Genomic DNA, 20,372 nt, shown 5'->3' on the forward strand with positions numbered 1-20,372 from the left:
CACACACATTGCTTTTTGACTATGATTTAGGAGAGACTGTTGTAAGTTAGTGCAAAAAAAATACTACAGGTTGTTTTCTGCAAGGCACCTTGAGAACACCTATGTCCCCCATGCATAGGTTTGACAGGGGTTTTTGTAAAAAAAAAAAAAAAAAACAGCCCCATTTTAGAAAAAAAAAATATATTAGTGAAATGTAAAAATCTGGCACATTAAAAGTAAAAAAATAACAACAAAAAATTTAACAGTAAACATAACAAAAAAAAAATAACAGCAAATGTATTTATTTTTTAAAAATTGACCATTGTATGGTACCGCTTGAAGCAGTCCCCAATGCAGAGTCCAGGCTGTCCAGGGCAATCAGGACAGTGATATACAGTGTCCCTTCTCTGCCCCCTCTTGGTACAGACTCTGCATTTTTTTTGTGGTCTCTGCTTTGCGGCAGTAGGGGGGATTTTAAAAATAAAATGAGTAGCCCCAACTCTGCTCTCTCCCATCACCGCCCGGGGAGCAGGTGCATCATGGTACAAAATCCCCGAAATGATCTGGAGCTGAAATTGTAAAAAAGTCTGTTTCATTCCGGGGTTTGCTTTTTTGAACAACAAAAAAGCGTTGTGGGTTGCAATCTGCATTAGGTAAATTGCAACCTTTTTGTACCAGGCCCTTGTCTTCCGCATAATTAGGTAGGGCTGCTGCAGCTGATCTGCCAGATCAACCCCACCCATATGTCGGTTATAAGACTTGATGCACACTGGCTTCCTTATGATCTCAGCTCTGCCACGTACAGAGACCGCCACCGTCCTCTCTGTGTGGATGGTGGTAAGAAGGTATACATCCTTCTTGTCTCTGTACTTAAGTGCCAACAGCTCCTCTTGGCGCAGAGCTGAGGTCTCCCCCCTTCGTAGCCGGGTGCGTACAAGTTGTCCTGGGAAACCTTTGCGGTTCTTTTTAATAGTACCGCAAGCTACTGTATCAAAGCAATACAGTAGCTTGAACAAAAGGACACTTGTATAATAATTGTCTAAGTACAAGTGATACCCTTTGTTCATTAGGGGTAATATCAGGTCCCAGACAATCTTGCCAGTGGTTCCCATATGTTCTGGGCAACCTGGAGGGTCAAGGTGGCTATCCTTTCCCTCATACACCCGGAAGGCCTGAGTATACCCAGTCTCGCTCTCACAGAGCTTATACACCTTTACCCCATACCTGGAGCGCTTGGAAGGAATATACTGCTTGAATCCCAGCCTTCCCTTATACTTCATCAGGGATTCATCAACGCATATATTCCTTCCAGGTGTATAAGCCTCTGCAAACCTGGCAGAAAAGTGGGTAATCAGGGGGGCGGATTTTATACAGCCTGTCAAATTGGGGATGCTCCCTAGGGGGGCACAGGCTGTTGTCGCTGAAGTGCATGAAATGAAGAATCATTTCATATCTCTGCCTCGACATACTCTGGGAGAAAATGGGGGTAGAGCAGATGGGGCTACTGCTCCAGTAGGAGCGAACGGAGGGTTTCTTTATGATGCCCATCAGCATAGTCAATGCCCAGAATTTTTTAAATTCTGGCACATTGATGGGGGCCCATTGCTGCTTTGCCAAATATGTTTCAGGCTTTGCAGCACGGTACTGATGGGCATATAAATTAGTTTGGGCGACAATGTTCCCCAATACATCATCACCCAGAAACACCTCCAGAAACTGTTGGGGGCTAAAACCTGCCACATCTATATTTATGCCAGCATTTGCTGTGAAGGGTGGGATATCTGGCCTCTGGAGATGAGGCGTTACCCACTCTTCAGCGGCAATGGCAGCAACACGCCTCCTTCTAGCAGGGGGGCTGGCAGGGGGGCTAGCAGCCACAGATACATCACTATCGGTTGAGACTGCATCTAATGATGTATCTGATCATATGGCAGGGTCAAAATTGGGGTCTGAGTCAGACATAGAGGCATCTGACTCTGACGCAAGGATGGCATACGCCTCCTCAGCACTATATCTTTTCTGTGACATTTTTGTATCTGTCACAGAAAACCAAAATTAATTAATTAACTAAATGGCCTTTGGGTTTTTTTTTTAAAAAAGTACAGCTATGCTAATGCCAGTGATTTATAGCGATCACTGGCAAGCTAGGGGTTAAATACTCTTTAAATTAAATTAAATTAGCTAAATGGCTCTGAAAGGAGCCTTTGGGTTTTTAAAAAATTACAACAACAAAAATTAACCCCTAAAAAAATGCACAGACAGCAAAAAAGTACAGCTATGCTAATGCCAGTGATTTATAGCGATCACTGGCAAGCTAGGGGTTAAATACTATTTAAATTATATTAGCTAAATGGCTCTGAAAGGAGCGTTTAGGTTTTTAAAAAATTACAACAACAAAAATTAACCCCTAAAAAATGCACAGACAGCAAAAAAGTACAGCTATGGTAATGCCAGTGATGTATAGCGATCACTGGCAAGCTAGGGGTTAAATAGTCTTTAAATTAAATTAGCTAAATGGCTCTGAAAGGAGCCTTTGGGTTTTTAAAAAAAAATACAACAACAAAAATTAACCCCTAAAAAAATGCACAGACAGCAAAAAAAAGTGCAGCTGTGCTACTGCCAGTGATTTATAGTGATCACTGGCAAGCTAGGGGTTAATGGCTCTGAAAAGAGCCTTTGGATTTTAAATTTTTTAACAAATAAAAGAAATAAATCTCTCTCTGCTGAAATACAGGTCTCTCTCTCTCTCCAACAAAATAGCAAGTGAGGAGAGGGAGGGAGATCCACACTGATCAGAGTCAATATTTACAAATATTGACCTGATCAGACAAATGGGAGATTTTATTATTATTTTTTTTTTTTCTAAGAAGGCTCAGATTGGGTGACCCTAGCTTGCCCCTATGGTGAGACAGGCTAGGGACACCCCCAGATGCCCCATGATGCACCGGGCATCGCCATTTTGGAAGCCTCATGGGGGGGGGGGGGGCTATATGTGGGGGCTTTTTATTTTATTACCGTTTTTTTTTTTTTTTAAATTTTATTTAATTTATTTACTAACTAAGTGCCTCGACCCACCGAGGCACTTAGCACACTAGCAGAGCATCGGAAGCGTGTCCGATCGCTTCCGATGCTCTGCTGCACTGCCGGGCTCCACGTGGAGCAAAACCGGAAGTGATCACTCAAGGGGGAGTGATCGCTCCGGTCCCGGCACTCCGTAACAGCACTGCAGGGATGCCCAGACATCGAGGCATCCCTGCAGTACTGTAATAGTGCCTGGAAGCGATCTTGATCGCTTCCAGCACTCACTTTAGCCGAGGACGTGCAGGGTACGTCGTCAGGCGTTAACTGCCTTTTTTTTTCAGACGTACCCTGCACGTCCTCGGTCACTAAGGGGTTAAAGGGACGGGAAAACCCTAAAAATCTATTTCATGATTCTGAATAGAACATACAATTTTAATCAACTTTTCAATTTACTTCTATTATCAAATTTGCTTCATTATCTTGTTGTTTTTTGCTGAAGGAACAGGATTGCACTACTGGCAGCTAGCTGAACACATCTAGTTAGCCAATCACAAGAGACAAATGTGTGCAGTCACCAATCAGCAGCTAGCTCCCACTAATGTAGGATATGCGCATAATTTTTATTTTATTTTTTTTTTTTTATTTTTTTTTTTTTAAAACAAGGTATCCCAAGAGAACGAAGCACATTTGAAAATATAAGTGATTTTAAAAGTGTCTTATTATTTTTTTACATTTCTTTCTTTATTTGCAGGAATATCCTTTCATTCTGGATGCCTTTCAGAGAGAAGCCCTTCTGTGCATAGATAACAATCAGTCTGTTCTGGTGTCAGCCCATACATCTGCTGGGAAGACAGTGTGCGCTGAGTAAGTAGTTCTTTTAAAAGGTGGCATAGTTATACCCTTCCTTTTGTTTAAAGGGATAGTCTAGTCAAAATTAAACTTTAATGATTCAGATAGAGCATGCAATTTTAAGCAACTTTCTAATTTACTCCTATAATCAATTTTTCTTCGTTCTCTTGGTATCTTTATTTAGCCCATTTTTGGTTCTTCACCTGGGTAGCGCTTTCTGATTGGGTGGCTACATTTAGACACCAATCAGCAAGTGCTACCCAGGTGCTAACCAAAAATGGGCCGACTCTTAAGTTTACATTCTTGCTTTTTCAAATAAAAATACCAAGAGAACGAAGAAAAATTGGTAATAGGAGTAAATTAGAAAGTTGCTTTAAATTGCATGCTTTATCTGAATCTTAAGTTTAATTTTGACTAGACTATCCCTTTAATACAACTTTCTTGTCTAATTCCCATAAAAAATGTTTTGCTTTTTCCTTTGGCAGACCATTGCAAGACATTAATGTGCAGTATGAAATAATCTTATATAACAAATAAATACTCTGAATTTTAGCTGCTGTAGACTGTAAACAAACCCGCCCTATTGCAAACTCTTACTAAAAATGTCCTTTTAAAATTAGGCATTTTGTGGAAAGTTTTAACCATATGAGGTGAGGTCTGTTCTTTATTGCTTGGTTTTCTTTGCCTCATGAATGTGACTTCTTACAGACTAGCATAGCTGCTAGCTGGGTTTCATGTATGTAACAAACCGGACAACTGATCTGAAATATCCAGTGCCGTGGATAATTTTGATTCATTTATTTAAAAAAAAAAAAGAAGTGAAAGCTATTTTCTTTAGTTAGTAGTGAATGCACGTGTGTGTGTTAAGGGAAAGCCTCAACAAGACAGGTAAAAAAACGTGTAGAGCACAAACGTTAAGAGCACAAGAAAAATAATTATATATATATATATATATATATATATATATATATATATATATATATATATATGTATGTATATGTGTATGTATATAAATTTATTATGCCATCTTTTTGACAGAATGTGGTAGGAGTCTTAAAGGGACAGTCTACTCAAAATTAAACTTTCATGATTCCAATAGGGCACGCAATTTTAAACAGCTTTCCAATTACTTTTATCATCAAATTTGCTTTGCTCTCTTGGTATTCTTTGTGGAAAGCTAGGTAGGCTCATATGCCAATTTCTAAGCCCTTGAAGGTCGCCTCTTATCTCAGTGCATTTCCACAGCTAGACAGCGCTAGTTCACGTGTCATATAAGATAACATTTTGCTCACTCCCGTGGATTTATTTAGGAGTCAGCAATGATTGGCTAAAATGCATGTCTGTCAAAAGAACTGAGATAAGAGGGCATTCTGCAGAGGCTTAGAAACAAAGTAATTACAGAGCTAAAAGGTGTATAAATACAAAGAGATTATCGATCTTTTTAAACCATACAAATTCTGTAGTAGAATGTTTTGGTGTAAAATGTTTACATTGCATCCTTGATTTACTGCAGGTATGCCATTGCTCTGGCTCTGCGTGAGAAACAGCGTGTCATTTTCACCAGCCCTATTAAAGCTCTGAGTAATCAGAAATACAGAGAGATGTATGAAGAATTTCAAGATGTTGGTTTAATGACTGGTGATGTTACCATCAATCCAACTGCATCCTGCCTGGTTATGACAACAGAGGTATTTTCTTTTCTCCCTCTCTCTATATGTGGCATATGCTATAGATTTAATGGTAATTTTTTTTTATTTGTCTATGATGTTCGTATGAAAGTGCCACACACAGAGATCTGTGCAAATCCAGATATTTGCTTGTTGCACTTTCACACGAATAAATCTGGCAACAAAAAAAGCCAAATGTCTGTTTCCTGCAGCCATATTTGGCATTTGTTTCTGAAACAAACTAATGCAAAATGCCTTCTGTTAACTTTCTGCTACAGATTTTGCGCAGCATGTTGTACAGAGGTTCCGAAGTAATGAGAGAAGTGGCGTGGGTCATATTTGATGAGATTCATTACATGAGAGATGCAGGTATTTTCTTTGTTGTTTCTCTAATAAATGTTTTATTTATAAATTAAAATTTGACAACTCTTAAAAGTGTGTTTTTTTTTTTTTTAATTGATCTGTTAATGAGACAACTCTCATATCTAACATTACTCAGCTGTGGTAGATCATTAATAATTTAGTTTTTTTTTTAATGTGCATTTATTGTTGGCTAAGAGGCAAACATCTTTTGGTGGGGTGGAGAGGGGGGGTCGAGACCTCTGTTGACAAAATATATATCCAAGCAATCTGTGTGTGTGTGTGTATAAAATTAATTCAACCAACCAGAAGCCACCTGGCAGGGATGTCGCATGATGGCTTCTCTATAGAAAATAGAAGCAACTTGCTCACCTTGACAACAAAGTGACAGTGCAGAGTGGCGCCTGAGCACCCTAAGAGATTTGTTCAGCTTTAACCAGGAGCGTAAGAAGGGGGCTGCACAAAGTGAAAGTCAACATAAAAATACCAGAAAATAGAGGTGGGTGGGTATGAAGCCTCTGACAAAGCGGAGTAAACTGTGAAATGCGTAAGGCCAGGCCCACCTTACGCTACTAAGCGACGGATGCTAGTGGAAGCACCGCGGAGGGAGTGTTCGGAGCGTCTTCACTGATCTTTTGCTAGATGAATAGAGGAGCACTAATCAAAAGGACATTAAGTGCTTTAACACACAGTGTATTTTCTAGGACAGTGTTTGACTGTAAAGTAAGCGGATTGGAAACAGACACTTAACAACCAGTGTGGTCTCCACATAGAGGAGGTTATACATACCTCATATTATTTAAGGTTAATTTTGTTTTACCGATGCATATTGCAAGATACTGCACTATGAGGAGCACCTTTTGCATGCTTCCTTTTCTTTTAGACATGATCATTGACCCTATGATGTGCCTGCACCAGTGTTTCTTGGAAGCAGCCGGTCTCTGAGAAAAAAATAATACACAGAATGGAATTGACATTTAAACTCCTTTTCAATAGAGTTGTTTTGCTTGGACTTTTTATACATGTATCATTTTTTTGGGGGGGTGGGGGGGGTTTAAATGGATACTTATACACCAAATAAATATCGACATTCCATGCCCCTATGTAGTCCGAGGCAAATTGGTAGCATATATAAGTGCTTCGTACAAACTTTCTGTACATGAATCTGCACTTTTAAATGCTGTGATGCCACATGTACATCATCAGCACTTATTCTTCATTCTCAGGAAAGAGTAAACACTTGTGCATGGTGTGTGTTTTCTTATGCTTTAAGCATTCTCTGTGCCATGTAGTCAAAATCGCAGGTGTAAAAAGTGGGATTCTAGTTAGTGAATAAAACGACAAAAAAGACAACTCTATATGTGTAGGTTTTGTGTGTGTGTGACTGTGTGGTGTTAAGAGTTTAGTTACAAAAATGAATGGGGACAACTTGCATGTATCCATTTATCATATATTCCCGTAAGCCACAAGGTCCAGCATTAGTAACCAGAGGCTTTTAGGCATGTTGTGTTGACACAAGTCTCTTATTTTTCTTTGTAGAAAGAGGAGTCGTCTGGGAGGAAACAATAATTCTCTTACCAGATAATGTGCACTATGTGTTTCTTTCTGCCACTATACCAAATGCACGTCAATTTGCAGAATGGATCTGCCACCTTCATAAGCAGGTAACTTTATATCAATGTTTACAGGTTATGTCCTATATTGCACATATGTGAAGTTCGTGTTTTTTTTTTTGTTTTTTTTTGTGTTTTTATCCCCCTCCGTAAGGAGGCAATTGTCCAATTTCTGAACATAAACAAAACCTAGAATCAAATATTTATATATGAACTATAATTTTATATGAATAAAATTTAAGTGTTAGAAATGAAGAAATGGTTATGATATTCATAATTAAATTACTTGGAAAATATAACACCCATATTTGTGTTCTTTGGTGTCCCACAAGTACAGCAATTCGTGTTCTAAGAAAATTTTGCCTGCCGGTTGGCATTATGAAGTAGCTGGGTGGGGGTAGTGTAATATTTTCTAATATTATATCATTTTCCAGGTATCCAAATCACTAATTGGTTGCATAATTTAACATAAATGTTATAAATTGTGCAATAAAAATTTAAACACTTTTTAATATTCGCTCATTTTAGCTTAATATTAGCTAAAATTTTAGCCGGGTGGTCAGTAAAATACTCCAGGTGGTGCAACTGCTAAAAAGGTCCTGGGGAGAACACATACAATACCATAAACAGGTTTTATGGGGTTTCAGTAAGTTTAAAGGCCAGATTTGAGGCCTACCTATTTACATGTAAATTTGGCACATTGATTTTCTGGGCCTATGTCGCTTTTGAGACAGTATGGCAGCCCAGGAATAAAAATTACCCCGTCAGGGTATTCAAAATGGTGTATTTTGAGTTGTTTTGTGTTGTTAATTTATCATGACCTTAGAGTGGCTGGGCTTAACGTAAAACGGGACAGGCCAACGTCAGGGTATCCATGAAGTAAGGAATACAGAATAATAAAAAGCCCCATTCAAATCAGAAATCTGCATGAAAGGATGGCCCCCTGTCCAGAAGATCTTTTGGTAGGGGCAGATTGATTCAGTTTCAGAAGGCCTGTTTTCGATCAGTTCAGGTTCCCTGGTTTCTCAATATTATATCCATGGGTTATCGCATAGGCTTTCGCACCAGCCCTCACTGGGAACCGTTTTATAGGTCTTACGTTTCAAAGAATCCTGTAAAGGCAGCTATCTTTGTTCAGTGTGCTCAAGATTTAGAGGGCATGGGAGTGATCCAACATTTTCTAATCTCTCAACCGAGACAGGGTTTCTATTCCAACCTCTTCATTGTCCCAAAGAAGGATGGCACCTACCTTCCTATCCTAGAACTAAAGACTCTGAACATATTTGTTTGTGTACCTTCTTTCAAAATGGAAATGATCCATACCATTTTGTCTCTATTTCAGGAAAGTCAATTTATGACAACCATAGACTTAAAGGATGCATATATGCTCATACCTATTCACAAGGCTCATTTCCAGTTTCTGAGATTTGCTTTTCTCAACAAATATTACCAATTTGTGACCCTTCCCTTTGGTCTGGCCACAGCCCCTTGCATCTTCACAGAGGTATTAGGGGCTTTCTTTGCTCCTTATTTGGATGATATTCTGGTCCAAGCTCAGTTTTTTTTTTTTCTCGCTACTGCTCATACACACAGAATGGTACCTTTCCTTTTAGGAACATGGATGGGAAATTAATGTCCCCAAAATTTCTTTATCTTCAGCCACAACTGGAATTTTTCTAGAAGTCATAATATACTTTGTTCAAATGCACTTATTTCTCACAGATCCTCACAGAACTAATTTTTCGTTTGCCTGTTCCCTACAGAGGGCTCATTTTCCATTTGTAGCACAATGTATGGAAGTAGTGGGTCTTATCGCGGCAGACTCTGTACCTTTTGCTCGCTTTCATCTTCTTTGTCTCCAATTGTCCATGCTTCAACAGTGGTCAGAGTATTGTTTCCACCTTGAACAGCAGATAAAGCTCAGTTTTTCCAACAAACAAACTCTCTCATGGAGGAGGGAAATGTCCCTATTTGACCCTTGGATCTTATTTTCTTTAGCCTATCTGGACCTTAGTCACGGACGCAAGTCTGAGTTGGGGCGCTGTTTTGGAGTCCTGGAGGGCGCAGAAAGTATAATCCTCTCAGGAGGCGAGGCTACCTACGAACATCCTAGATATTTGTGCTATTCATCAGGACCTTCAATCTTGGCCCCTTCTCAAAAAGGAAACATTAATTTGATTCCAGTCAGACAACATCCCTACCGTGATGAACATCAATTGTCAGGGAGGGACTCTAAGTACCTTAGCTATGCAAGAGGTATCCACATTCTGTCTTAGGCAGAGGAAAACCACTGCACCCTATTAGCCATTCACGTTACTAATAGAGTGAACAATTGGTAAGCAGATTGCCTAAGTCGTCAGTCCATCCATCCATCCAAGAAAATGGTCTCTTCTTCAGGACATGTTTGATCAATTAGTCCTGTGGTGAGGTCTTCCAGAAATAGATCTAATGGTGTCCGGTTTATTGCGCCAGGTCAAGACATCCAATAGTTCACACAATAGATGTTCTAGTCTCTCCTTGGAACTTTCTTCTGGCCTATCTATTTCCTCAATATGTTGTTCCAAAAGTTATTGCAATAGTCAACCCGGAGTGGCCCCGGAGCACTTGGTATATGGACCTAATTCAGATGTCATCCCTTCCTCCATGGGCTCTACCCCCCAAAAAAAGATTTGCTGTATGAAGGACTATTGTATATTACGGATCTCAAATCTCTGAATTTGATGGTGTGGAGGTTGAATGCCTAGTTCTCAAAAACAGAGGTTTCTCAGATTCTGTTATCTCTTCTTATTTTTTTTATATTTTTTTATCTTTATTTATTGAGAACCCAAGTAGGTACACCACAATGAGGAATAAAACATTACACATGAATTTGCAACAGTTTGGTTTACACAGAGGCAGTGTCGTAATCGGGTGCTTACATCATGTGATAGATGCAATTTGGAGAGATTCCCAGTATGTGGATAATCCCCACTCAAGTTTTTTGTTTAACGTTTCTGAGTGAACGGGGAGGAACAGGATGGAGGGGGGGGAAGGGAATCGCTTTAGTGGATGGGGGGGGGAATCGCATTACATTGCCATAAAGTTTGAACATTTAAAACCATATGTCAAAATAACAAGGTATTAAGAATCCGGTTAACTGGTCTCCTGGGGAGTCAACGAGTCTAATACAGCTGGTAGGCTTATCTGTTGAAGCTGTAGAGGATGAGAAGCCTGAGGTTCGAGGAGGAAGCACCCGGTCCGCCCTTCGTGAAGTGTGGTTTCTTCTTGCATATATGGAATAGTGAAGTTTGGGAACTGGGGAGGGGGGAGAGTGTCAGGGGTCACTTAGGCTTCCTATAGACCATTTACCTTTCAGTCGCTCTGTCATAAGGTACGTGCTGCCAGCGAAGGGGGACAGTATTTGCGTGCAGATGTTGGCAGGCATAGTCAATAAATAGGGTTCACATTTTATGGTAAACGCTTTGATTCTCCTCTCTAGGTCTCCTTTAACGTCCGCCTGCTCTATCAACAGTTGTGTGTATAATAGGCTAATAATTTGTGTTAGGTGTGGTGGCTTACGAGATATCCATTGTTGTAGTATTAGTTTTCTAGCTATTAGTATGGCGGTGTTCAGGAAGCGGTCCTGTGGAGCTCTCTGTCTATGTCCGCTAAGAAGAAAGGCATCATGGATTGCTAGGACCAGTTGTGTGTCGCAGGTCATTTTCAACCAATACTGGATCTTACCTCAGAACTGAGCTATCCTGGGACAGCTCCAGAACAAGTGTGTGGTATCTGGTTTATGTGAGGAACATTTAAGGCATGTGTCTAATGCTTCTGGCACCCATTTGGCTCTCAACTGGGGGTTAATATAGCTTAGGTGTATGAATTTAAGGTGCATCTCTCTATATGTTATTGCTAATGTGCTACTCGCCACAAGCTTAAAGCTGTCCGAAATGGTGTCCTCGCCAATGTCTATTTGCGTTGCGCTTCCATTTGTCACTCAGTTGTTGCAGGATCTCAGCGGATTTGTTCTCCATAATTAAGCTATAAATGTATGAAATGGTGTGTGATCCTTGTTTAGTCAGAGATCAGATGGTGTCTATTGGAGTATTGGTCCTACAGTTGAGTCCCTAATTTGTGGGCTTAATGAGTGGATTGAAGGTATGCGAAAGTGCTATGTCTAGGGAGATCAAATTTTTCCTGCAAATGTGATATCTGAAATGGTTTATCAGTGAGGGGATCTATCAGTTGTGAGATTTAACCTTAGTCCCTTCTCTTTCCACAAAGCAAACATGCGTGTGGTCATGCCCGGGAGAAAGGTAGAGTTGCCCTGTAACGGGAGATGTCTAGTGATTTTGTTAGGGAGCTTCCACCATTTGCACAGCTTTGCCCATGCGCTCAGTGGATCTTTGAATAAAATGTTATCTTTAATTTGCGAAAGGAGTGAATGAATGGAAGTGTGAGGCAAGAAGGCTAGATAATGTGGGTGAACTAAGGACTTCTCGAGTTGCTCGTCATTGAAAACTGATGTACGCGCTAGCCACTTAGACTATTTTTGTCAATGTTGCCTAATTATACCATTCGACATTTGGAAAATTCAATCACCCTTTGTCAGTTGGTAAGGCTAATTTAGTTCTACTAATTCTATGTTTCCTCGAGTTCCACGCAAAGTTGCTAAATGCATTAGAGAGATTCTTCAGATCAGTTTGGGTTAGTAACAAGGAGTAATTGCAAAGGATACAATAGTTTGGGCATCGCTATCATTTTGATTAGGTTCACTCCACCCGATAGGGACATTGGTAGTGTAGCCCAGCTTGCCAGCAATGAGCGTATCTGTGCAATCACAGGGGGAATATTCAGTTGTAGATTATGTATGGGTTAACGTGTAGGTGATGATACCAAGTATTTGCATTAGGCATTTTTCAAACTGCACGTTCCCATTTCATTTTAAACTGGAGTGGAGACTTAGCAATTTGTATTGGCAGAACAATTTTTAGTTGTTATTTGTATTATTGTACATCAGAGCAGTCATTCAGATAAACCCCTGAAGTACTGGGCAGTTAATAAACTGAGATTTAATGGCCCAAAAATATCTTTCTAACCCATGCATTAGTGTGAAAAGTGAAAGACTGTTCAGCTTAGCGTCAAACGTCCTTGCTGTTAGCAGAAACAGACTTATAGCTGAACATGCAGAGATGCTTCTGTTCCTTAAGAACTTTCCACTAACTTTTGAAAAAATATTCTAATTGCTAGATTGCCTGTTATACTGCTAGTTCTCCTCTTGCACAAATATGCTCAAAACATACTGTACTCTGAGGAACAACCTTAGCCAGGGCTGGACTGGGAATAAAAAGCAGCCCTGGAAAAATATGAAGACCAGCCCTATTTTCTGTTGAGTCAGTAGAATGCAAATGCCCCATTTTTCTCAAAGTGGATTACTGGGATACTCCTTCCCCAATATTATTTTCAGAATTAAATTATATTACTTTGTATTAAGTACAAATGTCAGATTGAGTTATATAGGCACCCTACAACCCAATTGCATCCAGTAATCCCCCCTTTAAATTGTAGCTTTCCAGCCCTAGCTGCTGCAGCTGTTATTTATTGTTATTATTAATGTTATTGTAATATTTTTAGTTATAAACGTGTTCTGTAAACTTTGTGACAACAAGCACATAAAACTGTTTTATTATTTCAAAATGTCTTTTGAGATACAGTTCATAATTATAAAGAAGTGATCTTAAATCATTACTCTGTAATGTGCTAGGTAAACTGTCATGACATAAAAAAGTATCGGTAATTGGTATCGGTGAGTATTTGAAAAAAAAGTAACGGTACTTGTACTCGGTCTTAAAAAAAAAAAATTGGTATCGGTGCAACCCTAGTTTGTATAGCTGTGGGGTGCTGTGATTTAGTGAGGTATGTCAGTTCCGATTTTTTCCAGGTTCACTTTGTAGCCTGAGATTGCTCCAAACTGTTGAAATATGGAGATGAGTTTTGGTATAGTGGTGCCTGGGTTGGTTACATACAGGAGTAGGTCGTCCGCGTATAATGATAGGTGTAATGAGTGAGTCCCTACATTTGTTGCTTCTATCATGTTTCTTATGTGTATGGCAAGGGGTTCCATGGCTAGGTTGAATAGGAGGGGTGACAGAGGGCATCACTGTCTGGTGCCCATTTCAAGGAAAAATGGCTAGGACACTTCTCCGTTTACTGTTATTGAGGTGTGTGGTTTGCAGTATAGTGTTTGTATGAGATTGTGGAAATCTCCGGTGATGCCAAATTTGCCCAGGGAGGGCAGTAAATGATCCCATTCCACTCTATCGAACACCTTTTCCGCGTCGATAGAGAGAATGTATGCAATTATTTTTTTTCCCCTGCCAGTAGTGGTCATTGACTGCCAGGGTTTTGCGTATGTTAGTGATTGAGGAGCGATGTCTCATGAATCCCGTCTGATCTTTATGAATTACTGTTCCTAGTACAGCAGCTAATCTGTTAGCCAATATGGCTGTGAAAAGTTTATATTCATTATCCAAGAGTGCTATCGGCCTATAAGAGGCAGGGATCGTCGGGTCTCTATCTGGCTTCAGGATTCAGCACATATGTGCATCTGTGAAGTTAGCTGAGGGAATTGCTGTGCCCTTTAGGTAGGCTGTTAATGTTTGGGCTAGTAATGGGCTAAGCTCTGTAAGAGTTTGTAGTACTCAATTGGTATATTATCAGGGCCTGGGGCCTTGCCTAGTTTGGCTGCTTTAATGTTATCTCTTCTTACTGCAAACTTATCTGTCACGCAGAGAATTTATCATTAGATTTAGAAAGCTTAATTACTTTGGTTGTGGTCTAGATTTTTTTTTTTTTTTTATCGGCTACTTCTTTAAAGGGTCAGATTTCTGCATTATCTGTTTTATTTCACAAAAAGCTGGCTAAGTTGCCTGATGATCAAATCTTTGTTGAAGTCTTGGTGAGAATTTGCCCTGTTATTATGCCCATTTTCCCTCTTGGAATTTGAATATGGTTCTTCAAGGTCCCCCCTTTTAAACCTATGCAATATCTGGACCTAAAATTATCATGGAAGGGTCTCTTTATTGTAGAAATTTCTTCCACTATAAGAGTTTCTGAATTTTCAGCTTTGTCTTCTGATCATCCCTTTTTTGATTTTTCATCAGGAACTAAATCTGGTTTTCTCCCAAAGGTAGTGTCTTCAGAAAATAGCAATCAGGAGATTGTTGTTCCTTCTCTGTTCCCAAATCCTTCTACCTCTAAGGAACGCCTACTACACAATTTGGATCTAAAAAAAAAAAAAAGAAAAAGTCCATTGATTTCTACTCTTATTGTATTGTTGCTTTTCTTTAAATGTTTCTTTAAACTTTTTTTTTATTATTTAAACCATAATTAAATTCACCTTTAAACTTAAGTATGCAAAATACTTATTGTGCAGGGGCTACCTCTTTAAAAAGCTGGTTAAGTTTAACAAAACATTAAAAACTGTATGTTGAAATATAAAGTTATTAAGTACACAATATACATGTTAGGAGTCACTATTGGCAGTCAGTGTGTTTTTTGTTTTGCTTTTTAAACTGCTTTAAGTGCATTTTAGCTGGTGCTTAGTGTGTCTACATAGAAGAAGCATATACAAATCATGTGAATATGCCAATAACCCTCCCTATTAAAACTGTGCTGATATAGCTGTATCAAGTATCTCCTATTAGTAAATGTAAATTTTAAACCAATGATCAGCTTTTGTTTAAATTTGTTTCTACACGGTTTCTGTGGTCATATAGTTTGAAATAAATAGTTTATCATTTTTTATTTTTTGAATTTTTTTGTTTCCAGCCATGTCACGTCATATACACAGACTACCGTCCTACTCCATTGCAGCACTATATATTTCCAGCAGGTGGTGATGGGCTCCACCTTGTTGTAGACGAAAATGTAAGTTTGATGCCAACATTTGTTGTGACATACAGGAAATGTTGCAATGTTTGTTTGATTAAACAATATAAAATACGCAATGTGTACAGCAATAAATGTACTTATTCTAGCATGTGCACTGCTTATGGTGTTTGATGTAACTTATTCGTAGCTTCTTAAAACCAGACAAAGGAATGATGTAGGTTTTGCTTTTTAGTTATGAGTGAGGCTTTTCATAAAAATGTTTTGCATCCCAACAGATCTATTATACGTCTGATTCATCTTTTAAAACCTTTGCTTTAAGCCATCGACTGCCTAAGAGAGCTGCAATACATTGCACTTACTGAAATTGTAATGGCTAATAATAAATATATATGACTTTAGGGTAATACCAAACCAATGAAATATGGTGACATACAGAGTTTAAACAGCCCTACAACAGTCACCAGTTTGTCAAAGCAATGGTTAACCGACCTTTTACCCTTTTAAGGGATAGTCTACACCAAAAATGTTCTTATTTAAAAAGATAGATAATCCCTTTATTACCCATTCCCCGTTTTTGCATAACCAACACAGTTATATTAATGTACTTTTTACCTCTGTGATTACCTTGTATCTAAGCCTTTGCAGACAGCCTCCTTATCTACGAGCCTTTGACAGACATGCAGTGTAGTAAATCAGTGAAGACTCCTAAATAACTTCACGGGAGTGAGCACAATGTTATCTATATGATACATGTGAACTAGCACAGTCTAACTGTGAAAAACGTTCAAAATGCTCTGAGTTAGGAGGCGGTTTTCAACTGTTAAGAAATCGGTTTGAGCCTAGCTAGGTTTAGCTTTTCAAAAATACCACCAAGGGAACAAAGCAAATTTGATGATAAAAGTAAATTGGAAAGTTGTTTAAAATTGCATGCCCTATCTGAATCATGAAAGTTTAGTTTTGACTTTACTGTCCCTTTAACCATTTTGTCACAGACTAGCCACTCAAGGCAACTGAACCAATGGCATAGTCCTGTGGTTTAAAGGTTTAACAAACACTCTCGTCTGCAGTGCACTAGACTCAGAGAAATTCCTCCTCTTTAGTGCTAGCCACACTAAACTATCTCTGTTGCCAAGGAAAAACCCAGACTAACAGATTAAAAATCCCAAAATACAATTTGGCAAAAATCAATCTAAAAACACAATACTGTTATACTAGTCTCTTCAGTAGCGTGGTTCAAATGTTAGACAAAGGCAAAAACGTGAAAAGGAACAATTTTTTTTATGAGCAAAAAAGAATCACAGTAAAAAGCACTCTGTATTAGCTTGGATATTTCTCTTAAAGCGACATGCCTGTCAAAATTTAAAAGCACATAAATTAATATCTTTGAATAGAAACATATTTGCAATATACATGTAATGCAAAAATGCTTCTAGTAAAAGTTATCAATGTTTTAGTGTTAACATTTTTCTTTGCACATGCATGTGAAGCATAACTAGAAATTCTCAGTGCACCAGTATTTTAAATACTGCAGCTGCTCAGAGCACCAATGGGGCTTGTATCAATTAACAAATTGAGTTGGTGCAAAGAAACGGCTATAGCTTTTATAAGAAGATTTTTTGCTAATACGTGTATATTACAAAAAGGCTTCTATTTAAAACTGAAATGCATTAATGTAGTTTTTAATTTTGTCTGGAATGTCCCTTTAAGGAAGCTTTGCAAGGAAAATAGTCACACAGTGTTTTAGGCAGCTTACCATGTAGAATGACAAAATTCTGAGTTCTCAAAAATATTTTATTACTAATATCCATGATATCAGGTTGCTAACTCTGGGAAGGGGCACAGAGGAGTCTTGGATGGGCTTTCACAGGGGGCCATAAATGTATGCCAAAATTATATATTGCACTGTATTTTATATGTGGGTGCTGCTAACACAGAAACTCTATAATGGACCATACAGGAAATATTGGTACCAAATATAAGTCTAGTGCACTTGTTTTCAAACCTCTCCTCAGGTGTCCCTAACAGGACAGATTTCTGAATTACTTTGGGTGAGAGCAGGTAACATAACCATGTTTACTAATCGGCTCATAATTTCACCTGTGCTCTTGTTCAGATATCCTCAAAGTCAGGCCTGAAGACATGTTTGAAAACCAGTGGTCTAGTGGTAAGAAATGTCTTAAATGCATAATAATTATAAAAATCGTATTCTGATTTGATTTAGCTGTGGTGAAGATGGGCTCTGTCTCTTGTCACTTTGTTGACATTTTGGGCCATAAACTGACTTGAGGCACCAGGTCTCTGGATGTATGGAAATTTAAGTTTGCTCAAATGAGACTTAAAATATTGTACAGACCTCCAGTCCTTGTCATGACAAATATGCTCTTTAACCATTTTGGTACATCTGGGTAGTCTGTTGATTTTTATTACTCATCACATTTTTTTTACTTCCCCCCCCCCCCCCCCCCCCATTTATTTGCCAGGGTGATTTCAGGGAAGACAACTTTAATACAGCCATGCAGGTACTGAGAGACTCAGGAGAATTATCTAAAGGAGACCAAAAAGGCAGGAAAGGAGGAACAAAAGGTAATTGTCAGATATTGGTGATATTCACATTACTATGTCAGTTACTTCTCTATAAGGGGCTAGGAATCTTATAGGTATAACAAAACCATATTCACATTTATAGTTTCACCTGTTTGCAGTAGGTTCAGAAGAATGTGTACGCGATGGACATATTCAGATTACCTTTAGGATTTATTGATTTTTTTATATATTTTTTGTGTGTGTGGCCTTAGATCAGGGGTGTCCAAACTTTGCTCTCCAGAGGTTTTGGAACTACATTTCCGATGATGCTCAACCAGCATTTTATCTAGCTGAGCATCATGGGAAATGTAGTTGCAAAACCTCTGGAGAGCAAAGTTTGGACACCCCTGCCTTAGATCAACTTCCTACAACCGCTAATTTCACATCAGACTGCGCAACAGATTGCGTCATTATGAGGAAATGTTATATAATTGAGGGTTATGCAAGCAGCGGTGTAATAATACAACTCGCACATTTGATAATTTTTATTTTCCACTTCTATGTCCCCTTTTAATAATAATTTACTCCAAATAATGAAATGTATATCTCAAACCTATACGTATGTGTCTTTAGAGTATTCTAGCATAAATTGACAGGTACTGGTAGTTATTTATATTTATTTTTCTTATTTTTTAGGTCCCTCTAATGTGTTTAAGATCGTGAAGATGATAATGGAAAGAAACTTCCAGCCAGTTATTATCTTTAGCTTCAGTAAAAAGGATTGTGAGGCCTATGCTCTCCAGATGTCTAAACTTGACTTCAATTCAGGTACTGATTCAGTGCAGGTAGCTTCTGGGTGATATGTGGTGTGTCCGTAATCTATACATTATGTACTTAGGCTTGATAAGTCCAAGATCATAGAATTGTATTTCCACATTGTAATGGTTACATATACACTATATAGCCAAAAGTATGTGGACATCAGCCCAATCATATATAAATGAGCATTAAAGTGAATAGCATCAAAATTTACAAAGTGCCCGGTTTTTAAAAATTCTATTAAAACAGGGGCACTTTAATTCATAAAAATTTACAATCCAGTCCTGTTGTGAAAAAAAAACCTTACCTTTTAATCTTGACAGCAGCTCCAGCTTCCTCCACCTGTTGCAAAGCCTCTGCCTGGGTCTAAAATGAGGAATCCGGCTTCCTCCAATCATGGTGTTGAATCGGACACTGATTCCCCCGGGGGAAGCCGTGATTGGAGGATGACCTATCTATTTCTGACATCAGAAATAACTTTCAACGACCGGAGAAAGCTGGAGCTGCTTTCAAGTTTAAAAGGTGTGGGTTTTTTTTTGTTTGTTTGTTTTTTTCACAACAGGAGTGAAATGTAAATTTTGATGAATTAAAGTGCCCCTGTTTTTAATCAAATTTTTAAAAACCGGGCACTAAAGCATCAAAATTTACATTCACTTTAACATGACCCTTCAATTGTAAGGGGACTAACCCAAACTTTGAAAAACAGCCCAAACCCACATCCACCAAAGTTTACAGTAGTCAATATGCATTCTGGTAGGTAGCATTCTCCTGGCATCCACCAAACTCGTATTCTTGCATAGGACTGTCAGTTAGGCATGATTAACCGCTCCAGAGTCCAGTGGCAGCTTGCTTTACACCACTCCAGCCAATGCTAGTCATTTCACATGTTATGAGGCTTGTGTAGCTGCTTGGCCATGCAAACTCGTTTCACAAAGCTCCCAAGGCACAGTTCTTGTGCTAATGTTGTTTCCAGAGGCGATTTAAAACTAAGTAGTGAGTGATGCAACAGATGACAAGCGATGTTTGTCTTTCGTGATTCCGCACTCGTGCTCCCGCTCTTTGAGTTTGCATGGTCTACCATTTAATGGATGGGCTGTTGTTGCTTCTAAACACTTCCACTTCACAACAATAGCACTTAGTTGACCAGGGCAGATCAAGTCGGGGAGAGATTTCACAAACTGACTTGTGGCATCCTATGACAATGCCACATTTTAGAGTCACTGAACTCTTCATTATGACCTATTGTACTGCCATTGTCTTTGAATATTTGATAGTTATGTGCTAGATTCTATGCCCCTGTTAGCAATGGGTGTGGCTTAAACATCTGATCTCAATAATTATTAGGGTGTCCACATCTTTCTGTAATAGTGTATCAATATACAAAAAAAAGCTTTACTTGGCTGCTCCTAAGGAGCCAGATTACAAGCGCTAATTAATACTCCCGCTCTAACGTTAACTGCTAGAAGTAAGCTAACCCGCTAACCTCCTTAGAAACTAATGGAGAGAAAAAAGTGCAAAACCCTACTTGCGTGCATATTCTCATGTGTGCTAACTCCTATTTCCAGGGGTAAACCCAACGAGCACAAACACCAGCAATAAACCCCTTATCGCTCGTTCACAAACGTTTGCGCTCCACTTGTAATCTGGCCAAAGATGTTTACTGTAG

General features: G+C 38.9%; 1 protein-coding gene across 1 annotated transcript in view; it reads left to right on the forward strand.

Moving 5' to 3' along the window:
- The window catches only part of MTREX (Mtr4 exosome RNA helicase), a gene marked incomplete in the record, with an annotated part of 385,857 nt that overhangs the window by 12,708 nt on the left and 352,777 nt on the right, over positions 1 to 20,372 (forward strand). Inside the window, 7 exon segments of the mRNA XM_053701279.1 lie at positions 3,752 to 3,864; positions 5,363 to 5,537; positions 5,795 to 5,885; positions 7,416 to 7,540; positions 15,302 to 15,400; positions 17,845 to 17,947; positions 18,584 to 18,715. Of these exon segments, the coding sequence (XP_053557254.1) occupies positions 3,752 to 3,864; positions 5,363 to 5,537; positions 5,795 to 5,885; positions 7,416 to 7,540; positions 15,302 to 15,400; positions 17,845 to 17,947; positions 18,584 to 18,715 (838 nt within the window).

Source organism: Bombina bombina, chromosome 2 (genome assembly GCF_027579735.1).
Source record: "Bombina bombina isolate aBomBom1 chromosome 2, aBomBom1.pri, whole genome shotgun sequence".
In the NCBI taxonomy this organism is placed as follows: Eukaryota; Metazoa; Chordata; class Amphibia; order Anura; family Bombinatoridae; genus Bombina; species Bombina bombina.